The 11,377-nt window shown below is 44.2% G+C and overlaps 2 protein-coding genes across 2 annotated transcripts; one reads left to right on the top strand and one right to left on the bottom strand.

The window, feature by feature from the left end:
• The first annotated feature begins 694 nt into the window (after positions 1-694).
• Positions 695-2,943, top strand: ZBTB39 (zinc finger and BTB domain containing 39). The gene has a single exon (XM_044679780.1). It carries the CDS (start codon positions 695-697, stop codon positions 2,834-2,836), a length of 2,142 nt encoding a protein of 713 aa, XP_044535715.1. The 3' UTR covers positions 2,837-2,943.
• Positions 2,944-8,302: 5,359 nt separating this feature from the next.
• On the bottom strand, positions 8,303-10,688 carry GPR182 (G protein-coupled receptor 182). The gene has a single exon (XM_044678395.1). The coding sequence runs from the start codon at positions 10,686-10,688 to the stop codon at positions 9,570-9,572; it is 1,119 nt and encodes a 372-aa protein (XP_044534330.1). The 3' UTR covers positions 8,303-9,569.
• Between the last annotated feature and the right edge of the window lie 689 nt (positions 10,689-11,377).

Here is an 11,377-nt window from a genome sequence, read left to right on the forward strand (position 1 = left end):
GCAAGAAGTGCGGTGGCCCGATGGTGGAAGCAAAAGAGAAGTTTGGGTAGTTGTTAAAAGCTTAGAAAAGTGGGGAGAATGGAAGGAAGTCAGAAAATTGTAGGAGCTGATAATAGGGCTGAAGACACAGAGCTGTGAGACAAAACCAAGAGATGGAAGGCCTGTAGTTTTCTTGAGTTGTGCTGAATTGTTTGGAAGGCAGTAGGTAATATTAGGGGGAAAATAGTTTATGGAGATAAAAGAAACTGTTTAGGAGAAGATGGGATGAAATAAGGAACATTTGAACTTACTGATTTGGGAGTGAAATTAAATACTGTATTAGAAGAAATGTTCTTGACTGCTTCTTATGGGACAAAGCCCACCTACGGCTATTTTTGCCCTTTGCTTGACTAGCCCTCTGTCCCTGCCTTGACAAATCTAGAATCTATGTATTTGCCAGCAACTGTTGGATTTTGGACGTGGTAAGTAGCACTCTTTTGTCACAACTACCATCCTTTTCTCTATAGCATAATGTAGTCCCTTCCATCACCCTGCCAAAACTCTAAACACACTGAGGCTTTGAAGTGATGAGATTGATTTGTGATGTTTTCTTCTCCAGAGCCCTTTGCCCTGCAGACGGTTGGACATCTATCTTCTCATCCTGTCCACTGATTAATGGTGCTGATAAGGTTGAAACTTTATAGGATCTGCTAAAATGGGCATGAGGATCAAACTACACAGCACCAATCACCCCAACAATTTACTGAAGGAGCTCAACAAGTGCAGGCTCTCAGAGACCATGTGTGATGTTACCATTGTGGTAGGAAGCCGCTCATTCCCAGCTCACAAGGCTGTCCTTGCCTGTGCAGCAGGTTACTTCCAGAACCTTTTCCTGAATGCAGGGCTAGATGCTGCCAGGACCTATGTAGTAGACTTTATCACTCCAGCCAACTTTGAGAAAATCTTGAGCTTTGTGTACACGTCAGAACTCTTCACTGACTTGATTAATGTGGGCGTCATCTATGAGGTAGCTGAGCGTCTGGGCATGGAAGACCTCCTTAGGGCTTGCCACTCCACTTTCCCTGACCTGGAGAGCACAGTTGTGACTAAGCCCTCAACCAGCTCCAGTGAAGGCCGATCTAGCACCCAAAGCAGCACTTCAGCAGAACCAGCTCATTCCCTTGGAGAACTCCGGAGTGTTGGAGACCAGTTTGGTCCTGACAGGAACTACATCTTACACAGTGATGTTGGGTTAAGCTATAAAGAGGAGAGGAATCCTTCCAGTGACAACCATGGTCTGCCTTTGTTACACCAGCCACCCCCACCTAAGGCAGAAGAGCATGATGCCCCTGGCCCATTCTCTTCAGTCACTAGTATGGTAGCTCAGCCAGGCCTTGGAACCCTCGGTATAGGCACATCAACTAACTCAAGCTCCTTCCAGCCTTTCAAAATTCAGAGCAATGGGGACTTTGTCAAAAATAGCTACTTTTCCCCTGATAACCCTTTGGATATCTCCACTGGGAGTAACTCCTGTCCAAGCAATAGTGACCACTCCAAAGATCAGGGCTTTGGACAAATGGATGAGCTGCAGTTGGAGGAACTTGGGGAAGATGACCTGCAGTTCGAAGATCCTGGAGAAGACCTAGTTCCAACAGATGAAGTGATAGAGTTGAGTGACGACAGTGAGGAGGAGTTAACATTTGGAGAGAACGAAACCCGGGAGAGTAAGGCCATGCCCTGCCAGGTGTGCAAGAAAGTGCTGGAGCCCAACATTCAGCTGATCCGGCAGCATGCTCGGGACCATGTAGACCTGCTGACAGGCAACTGCAAGGTCTGTGAGACCCACTTCCAAGACCGAAACTCAAGGGTTACCCATGTCCTGTCTCACATTGGCATTTTTCTCTTCTCCTGTGATATGTGTGAAACCAAATTCTTCACCCAGTGGCAGCTGACCCTTCACCGAAGGGATGGAGTATTTGATAACAATATTATTGTTCATCCTAGTGATCCACTGCCTGGGAAGCTTGGTCTTTTTGTTGGGGGGACTAGCCCAGAGCTCAAATGTGCTGCTTGTGGGAAGGTGCTGGTCAGAGATTTCCACATGGTCCGGGGCCACATTCTAGACCATTTAAACTTGAAGGGCCAAGCCTGTAGTGTTTGTGACCAGCGTCACCTCAGTCTCTGCAGCCTCATGTGGCACACACTTTCTCACCTGGGCATTTCTGTCTTTTCATGCTCTGTCTGTGCCAACAGCTTTGTAGACCGGCACCTTTTAGAGAAGCACATGGCTGTTCACCAGAGCCTGGAAGATACGCTCTTCCACTGCCACTTCTGCAGCCAGAGCTTCAAGTCAGAGGCTGCATACCGATACCACGTTAGCCAACACAAGTGTAGTGGAGGCAGCAGCCTTGATTCCAGACCTGGTTTTGGAGATCGATTACAGCATCCAGCTTTCCAGAAGCGGAAATTGCCATCAGATGAGTTCCTGAATGAGGAACTAGCCCTCCAGAGCCAGTCTGGGAATAGCAAGTATAGTTGCAAGGTGTGCGGCAAGAGGTTTGCCCACACAAGTGAGTTCAACTACCATCGGCGAATACACACAGGAGAAAAGCCCTACCAGTGCAAGGTGTGCCATAAATTCTTCCGTGGCCGTTCAACCATTAAATGCCATTTGAAGACACACTCGGGTGCCCTCATGTACCGCTGTACAGTCTGTGGCCACTACAGCTCTACTCTCAATCTCATGAGCAAGCACATAACTGTGCATAAGGGCAGCCTTCCACCTGACTTCACCATTGAGCAGACATTCATGTACATTATCCATTCCAAAGAGGCGGAGAAGAACCTGGACAGCTGATTGGGCTACATTAGACCTGAGGGCTTGGTCCCAAAAAGTAGCCAGGATGTTGCTTTTCCAATGGCCTGTTGGCCCCTGACTGAAGTTACATTTTGCCTTGCTAGGAATTCCAATTCACATTGTGTTAAAGGAAGAAAGGAAAGAAATAGCACACAAACTGAGAAATCATTTTTGAGAAGCAATGACCCTACCATGTTTACCTCCACACCTGCTCGTGGCCAACAAAGGTCACGTTTTTGGTTCTTTAGGGAGCTGGGATTGTGATCTAGTAAGAGACAGAAATTGATTTCAACTAGGTCCTTACTCCCCAGACTCTCTAGTTTTAGTTCACTGTTAGGTTTTATGCTGCTAAGAATCCAACCCACAGCCTCAATGAAAAGGGGAGGTGAGAAGAAGTCTTCAAACTGCTTTTTAGTTTCACTGTAGGCATTACCACAGCTCTGTGGCCTCCATCAGGATTAACTAGTTATGAGGATCATCTCAGAAATATGATCATTCAGAAAATCCAACTAGTCAGGACATCCCACCTCAAATTCTGAGTTTTAGCCTTTAAGATGTGGTATTAGCCTGCCACACAGACTTACCCAAAGTTCCTTCGAGCATTAAAAGCAGTTGGACAAAAGGAAGAACCTTTGAATTGAAGCAAGAGCTTTGGTTAGAAAAAGGAGTAAGGCAGAAAATTTAAGTATGGTGATACCTAGCCCAGAACAAGTTATCCTGTAGAGCCATTTGAAATCTGGGTGTAGGTGTGGGCAGTAAGGTGGATTTCTTCCCTCCTCATTTCCAAAGAAAAATGGTTTTAGGGCAGGCCAGCCAAGGCTTTCAGGACGTCCTCAAGGGGACAGGGATAGCAAACCACCCTAACATAAAACATCTGTTACTCCAATCCCCTCTGTCCATCTAAGGGTATGAGAGAATGAACCTTGGGCACCCTGGGGAGAGGTTGTAACATTTCTGTCAGCAGTAACCTTGCCTTAATTTTCACCCAGTCTCCTGCCCAAAAGTGTATTGTCTTGGCCCATAGTTAAGATGGGAAAGAGACCATATTGTGAAAGGGTGCTTTGTCCTGTAAGTCCTTCCAAGTTGATGGGACCTGAATAATATTGGCATTTTGTTGGTGGGATGTAAGTCTTTACTGCCTGTTTTAATCAGGTAACACTTTTTTGGGTTTCTTTCTTTTTACATGTACTCACAGGCAGGAGGCAAGTAGTGCTAAAGTAGCCCATCTTTTACTTGCTGGAGTTTATCTTGACCTGTCATTGTATCACCCCTAGAGGATACTATTGGATGGACCTACTAGTCCACACACAGAAACTGGCTGATCCTCTTTTTATTTTGTTTATGAAAGGGTCATGCCCAAAGAAGGAGGGAGGGAGGGATCCCTCTGAACTTGATCTTGCATGTTCACAAGGTAGCACCCTCATCCAGAGTTGCCCTCAGTAACTCATACTACCTCACCCAGAGCAGATGCACTGGGAGTTCACAGCCACAGCCCCACACACTGCCACCTGTGTGAACTTGGCAACGCCCAGTGCCATTTCACAAGCAAGTGATTTTAATTAACTCTTAAAGCCTTTTTTAAACTTTAATATTTATTATTTTTGTATACAGATCATCCAGCATCTGCTTTGTATGACATTTCAGGAAAATGAGGTTCCCAGCAATGAGTGGCCACAGCCTAGGAAATAATTCCTATCCAGGGATTTTGGTGACAGGGGCACGACCCAACAGAGAATAAGCCAAGTAGGTCTTAACCTAGCCTAATCTACACTGAGATGTGCCCTTCTCCCACAAATAGAGGGGAATCATTTCCCTTTCCCCAAATAGATTCCTCACTAGGATAATAATCCTAGAGAGTATTTTCAACAATGGCCTGACCTAAGGAATCTGGGAACAAAGAACGCCCTAATAATGGAAACTTGTTAGCTTCCTAATTCTTTCATCTCTCTTCCCAAATCCCCAGGCAGAGTTATCCAAGAAATGTTTTAAAGAAGGCAGAAGACTAGGTTCAGTGGGCCAGTGATTTCTTGGTGGACAGCTTTGAACCCCTTCCAAATTAGGAAGTTGTCATTTTCCTGTTAATTTAGAGCAAGATGGGCAAGCCAAAGTTCCCCATTGACTGACTTGCTGATTCTTTGCTTCAAGGTGCTGTTGTTTTTAAATGGAGCCCCCTTTCCTAGCCCTGAAACAGCAAAAGCAGTATCTTACTCAGAAATAGAACCGCTCTTTCTCCATAGTGTCTGTGAAGGCAATTGGGATATAGTAGTGAGGAGACATGAACAGAAGCCATTGTAGGTCCAGTTTCTACTATCTACCACCAACCTGTTGGAGTCTTCCTTGATAAACTTGACAATGAAAATTGAACTGATAGTGCCTGTTGTTAGCAGGCCCTTCCTTTTCCCCCTTCCCCTTCATCATGACAAATATAAGAGATTAATGTGATGTAAAAATTAGAGCTGGTCAGGCATCCACCAAACTTGTCTACCCTGAGTAAGTTTCTCTCCCTGGTATGCCCCCCCCTCTCTCTTTACCTCCCCCTCCAACCCCCAGCAGCAGTTGGGAAGTAAGTGATTTTTAGATGGTGGGATTTAGAAGAAGCAATACTAACTAGGGCCTAGTCAAAGAGACATGCTAGAAAAACCCTTTCCTTGTATCTAAGAGCTTGGGTGCTGAGTGGTCTGTGAATTTTAACTGAAGCTGTGAAGTTTTTGTTTTCTTTTAGTAAACCAAATAAAAACACATCCCAGAAGCTTTTTTCCTAAAACACTAAGCAAAAGACTGTAGTCCCTTATTCCTGGCCTAAAGCTAGGAGGAAAAACCACCCCTGCAGCAGTCCTTCCCTACCAAAAGGGTGGTGTTTATGTGTACTCAGTCCCAGTCAGACATGTAGCAGCACCAGTAGCTAGTGAGACTTCTTAACCAAATCCCTGTGCTCTGTGCTTTCCCATATTCATTCTTGGACCTCTTCTTTTGTGTTTGGGGCTTTCTATTTTCTCTGCCTTCCAGCTCATCTTGTTCTGAACTGGCTATTATAACACTATAATCTTGTAGCAAGGGATACTCTAGTAGATTTTTTTTTCTGTTTGGAGTCTGGTTTATAGCTTTTTAATTCATTTGGCTTTTTTATCCCCTCTTCTCCTTGGAACATAGTATTCTCTCCTCATGTGCTGTCTAGTCTCTCTTTGACCTTGAGTCTACTCTGTTCCTCTTCCTAAGCCCTGTCTTGCCAAACCCAGATTCTAGGTTTGGAATTTAAGAAGTCTCCGTCCCCATAGCTGGTTAGGAATAGAGGCCTAGTCAAGTCAGGCCCTTTTCTGGGAGAAAAAGGCCCCTGGAGGGTTTGGAAGAAAGTCAGCATTCTCCCTGACTTTCTCTCCTGAAATGTGAATGCATCCTCTTTGAGAAAAAGCTTGTGGTACCAGGTACCTTCTCAATTTTTTGCTACTGATAAATTCTCCCCCAGCCATTTCTCCGGGCCTCTGGTTCCCTATTCCATGGGCTGCTCAGCTTTGGAAATGAAAAATGTTATTTAAAGTTATTTATGTAGATGGACACACTGAATTTTCCAGATGGGGTCAAGGAATCTCAAATGGCATAGAACCCCCCCCCACACACACACACACACAACTCTTCAGCTCTGTCCCTAAATCCTGTACTGAGAGGAGCACAGATAGGAAATAGCAACACAGTGTTAGTTTCCACGTGATCACCCATTTTAAAGTCAACATCAGGATGAAAATGAAATTGAATTTTGATTTAGATGTTTCCTTAAAATCCTTCCCTCTCCCTACCTGTCCTTCCTTGCTCCTATATCTTAAGGCTCTTTCATAAAGCAGAGAAGAGTTGTCATTGACATCTAACCCCTTTCATTAAATTAATTGTAGGTACTGACCTCCTAATATTTAAGTGTTTACTATCTATTGCTGTAAAGTTTTGTATATTTTGTAAACTTTTTTTCCCAGATAGTAGATGTCTAAAATCGTTGTACATCTGATTCTTTTATACTCCATTGTTCAGCACAAAGTGTGGTTTTTATTTAGAATAAAAAAAAAAGGAAATTTGAGATGTACCTGTGTCCATCCCTTAATATTTGAGAATATTCACATGCTTCTGAACTTGGATTTTGTGGTCTGGGCACCTCATCACTACAGTCATACTTTCCCAGATGAAAAGCCAAAGTGCTTTCAAGTCACATGTTTCCTTTTCCAGTCTCTGGGATTTCCTGTTCAGAATTAGGATGAACTTATTATGTTAACCAAATGAGAAAAGAAATAAATGAACCTGTGTTGCCCTGGAAGGATCCTTAATTACATCTTTCACCATCCCATTTGTATCTAGAAAGTTAGCTGCATGTTAGCCAGGTCAAACGTTGACCGGGAGAAAACTAGTATCGTATAATTACTTAGTTTCTAATGTATAGGTAATATGAACTAAATGGAGAGGAATGTCAAAAGTAGTTAGAGAGCAGTAGAGGTTTGATTCTGAGGCTGTTAAAAATGTATTTTCAGGAACAAGGAGACAAGCCTCCTTCCAATGTTAAAGTTCATCTCAGAGCACTTGAGATCAGGTCTGGAGAAAACTAGATAAAATGAATCCTAATCCCCTGCTATTCCATTAAATGGAACAATACCCCCAATGAATTATGCAGTCCCAGTGACAACAAATTGCTACATTATTGGTACTCTGAGATTTGCAAGGTCTTGGGGGAAGTGGTCCATGTGATAATCTAAGATGCAATGACCAGCAGTCTAGGACTTAGAAGTGTTTACTGGGACAGCTAATAACCAGAGTCCAGCTTAGAGAAGTAATGACATTTTCCTAAGGACCAGGTTTTGGGTTTTCACATAGGAAAAAAGATTTTTTTTAAGTCTTTTCAGGGCCAACTAGGTAGTACAGTGGATAGAGTGCCAAGCTTGGAATCAGGAGGACTTGGTCAAATCTGGCCTCAGCTTAGCTGTGTGGCCCTGGGCAAGTCACTTAACCCTAATTGCCTGGCCCTTGCCACTCATCTGTCTTAAAACTGATACTAAGAAAAAAAAAGTCTTTTCCTAGAAATTTGACCAACCCTGAACATTTGGCCTATAGCTAAAGAATATTTCAGAGATTGGCCTGGCAAGCACTAAGGAGATTTACCATGAAGTCTTGGCTACAGATTACCAACCATCCTTCCAGGAGGACTCTTAGCTACATCTAATCACATTGGGATACAGGTTTTAATACATCTGGTGAATGGGTTCAGCCTTCTAGAAAGAAAGCACACAAAACCAAAGTATAAGGATGGTTATTCTAGATCACAGATTCTTAGCCTTCTTTTGGGTTATGGACCTCTTTGACAATCTAGTGAAACTTCTGGACCGCTTCTCAGAATAATGTTTTTAAAAAGCATAAAACAAAATACAGTCACAAAGGAAATCAATTACATTGAAACACATTTATCAAAGTACTTTGGAAAACAAGCTTATGGACTTCAGGTTACAAACTCCTGGAAGAAACATTCTTCTGATTGCTTTAATCAGGGTGAATAGGTGGTTAGGTAGTATGTGCCAGATATTAAATTCACAATTGTTCACTTCCCCCGGGGAGAATTGTAAAGCCAGGATTTGCCAAAGGCAGCAGAGACTTAGTCTGATACTTCTGGTTAGCTTAAAAACCTTTCATTAATACTGATAAAATTACTCAGATTAACTTGACCTTCCCTAAGCTGAGTAGGTAAGTTGTTGATATATGTACACAGAAAAATAAAACATTTGTACATTTGTCTTAAAAGGGAGAACAGAATTTAAATGATATAACTGGCCTATGGGTCACAATAGTGAACTTTTCTGATCTATGGCAGAGGAGGACTGGCAAGTAATGAAGATCAAGCTGAACTATTTCCAACAGTATTGGAGGGAGAAGTATAATCTTGATATAGCTTCATAGCATTTGCATCAGACTCCAGACTTGTAGGCAGCTTCCTCATTCTTGTCTCCCCTACCTCTGCCTTACTTATCCTTACACTAAAGATATATAAGCTCAGTTCAAAACACTGAGGCCTTGGGGATATCCTGCTTGTGGCCTCCCAGCTCCTTGGCCTCTGGCATCCTGTCCTCAGATACAGGATAATTCAATGAATTTAATCTAGATGCACAAATAAAAGTTTGATATTACTGCCAGGTTTGTCCTTCTTCTGGTCAGGGTGATTGATGGTGTGCTTCCAGCTTCCTTTGTCAAGTCTCTTCCCATCTCCCTGGCCTTTACTCCTTCCCCCACTCCTTTGAAGTGCCAGTTATTGCAGAGTCAGGGATCCAGATGATTCTCACTTAGGTTCCCTTCTCCCTGCCTATATAGTTGCAGATCTGAAGAATTTTACCCGATTCTGAACCCACAGAGAGATCAATTGAATTGGACAAATGGTCCTAACAATTCTATGGACCTGTCCTCCACTTCAGCATATGCTAGAAGCACTTTCTGCTAATCACTGTACATAAATACCCCCCATCTCTTTCCTTTAAGTTCTTCCTTTTCCCTTTTTTGTTTGTTTGTTTGTTTGTTTTATTCCTTTTAAGTCTGGATAACTCTTTCACTCCTCAGCAAGAAAGCCTGAAACGGGAATCAGCCAGGGTTGGGCATATCAGATTGAGGGATGGGGAGAGCTGAGATGTTTAGAGTTAAAGAGGGCGGATGAGGCACATGCCTGAAAGTGTAGGCTGACATGAGGGCAGAAGGAGCCAGCAGGGAGAAAGGGTCCCATCTAGTTGTTTTGGGCTTCCTCCTTAGTAATGACAATGGAATGCTTAGTACTGGAAGAGGAGGAAGAACCCCTGCCTTTTCGGGCCTTTTCCTTGGGAATATAATGGACCACAGCCCCCATCAGGTGGCTACGGAAGCTGGGACTGAGAAAGTTGTATAGGATGGGGTTAGCAACACAGTGCAGCATAGACAAACAGTCAATAACATCGTAGAAGAAGTAGAGGATGTGAACCAAGTAGCAGTGGAGGTAGATATGGTCGCCATGTAAGGTGAGCAGCAGTAGGGTTAGGTGGTAAGGCACCCAGCAGACCACAAAGACAGCCACGTAGGCACAAACCAGCAGGCAGTGGCGCCGAGCCTCTGGCCGACCCACCCGATAGAGCCGGTAAACAGTGAGTCCGTTAAAGATGACCATCAGCGGAAAGGGCAGTAAGAAGCCCAGGACGATGGTGGAGAGGGTCACGGCCAGCGCCCACTCACTATACGTCTCAAATGGTGCCAAGAAGAGGCACATTGGCTCACCGGCTTCCACCAGACGGATGTGAGCGATTTCTGGCAGGGGGATGAGGGCAGAAAAGACCCAGATAGCCGCACAGACCCCCTTCCTCACCCAGTGTTGATGCTGCTGCCAGAAGGGCGAGGAGGAGGTGAGCGTGACATAGCGATCGATGCTGAGGCACGTCAGGAAAAAGATGCTGCTATACATGTTGGCAAAATAAAAGTAGTGTGTGAAGCGGCAGAAGAAGCTGCCCCACAGCCAGGTATAGTCCAGGGTGACCTCCAGCATCCATATGGGCAGGGACAGGATGATCCCCAAGTCAGCCACGGCCATGTTGAAGACATAGAGATTGAGCAGCCGACCCCGGCCCAGGCTTCTCCAGTTGATGTAAATCACTAGCAGGTTCTCCACTAAGCCCACCACAAAGATGCCCAAGTAGAGCACAAAGAGGACCACACGCTTGACGTTTTCATTGAGCTCGACCTCACACTCAGAAAAGGTGTGGTTGAAGAAATGTAGCAGTTCTGTCCAGTTATGGAAGTCATCCAAGTCACCAAAGAGCTTCAGGGACGAGCTCTCCGTGGGGCCAGGCCCCATCATGGAGCTGTGACTGCTTGTCATAGGGGTGGCAGGTTCCTATGAGAAGGGAGGCAGAGACAGAAGGGAGAAGACCTTGAAGATAAAGTCCCTGAGATGGAAGAGGAGAGGATCCTTGTTGGGAGGATTTTAGAGTCTAAGAGGGGACAAGGGAAGGAGGAGCCCGGAGAAGGGAACTCTGAATGCATAACAATCATTATGTTTTGTTCTTGATTCAAAAGCCAAGATGCTTTCCTTAATAGGCCTGCCATGCTAGGAGATCTCAAGGAAAGTATGTGTCCCAAAGAATTTCTTACTGTAAGCTAGTGTATTCTTCCCATGCCCCTCCCTTTTTAACAGCCCTCCAGCCTCCCTGGGTCCTCAATAGCAATCTGAAGTACCCCTTAAATGATTTATAGGTATGGAAATACGCGCAGCACCCCCCTCTAATTCATCGGAAGACAAACATGAATCATTGCTTGACAGCTAGACTGTTTAAAAGCCTAAAGCAGGGGTTCTTAACCTTTGTTGTGTATGGAAGACCCCTTTGGCAGTCTGGTGAAGCCTAATACATCCTTCTCAAAGTAAGTATTGTTTTTGAAAAATCATAATGGAAGGAAATGCTCAATTTCAGTTAGAGGTTAGTGAAAATAAAGAACTAATGTTTTTTTTTTCCTTTACAAGTTCAGACATCCTGAAATCTATCTGTGGACTCCAGGTTAAGAACCTCTAGT

Source organism: Gracilinanus agilis, chromosome 5 (genome assembly GCF_016433145.1).
Source record: "Gracilinanus agilis isolate LMUSP501 chromosome 5, AgileGrace, whole genome shotgun sequence".
Lineage (NCBI taxonomy): Eukaryota > Metazoa > Chordata > Mammalia > Didelphimorphia > Didelphidae > Gracilinanus > Gracilinanus agilis.

Coding starts and splice junctions, on each gene's coding strand:
- GPR182 (XM_044678395.1), bottom strand. CDS start 10,688: ATGACAAGCAGTCACAGCTCCATGATGGGGCCTGGCCCCACGGAGAGC.
- ZBTB39 (XM_044679780.1), top strand. CDS start 695: ATGGGCATGAGGATCAAACTACACAGCACCAATCACCCCAACAATTTA.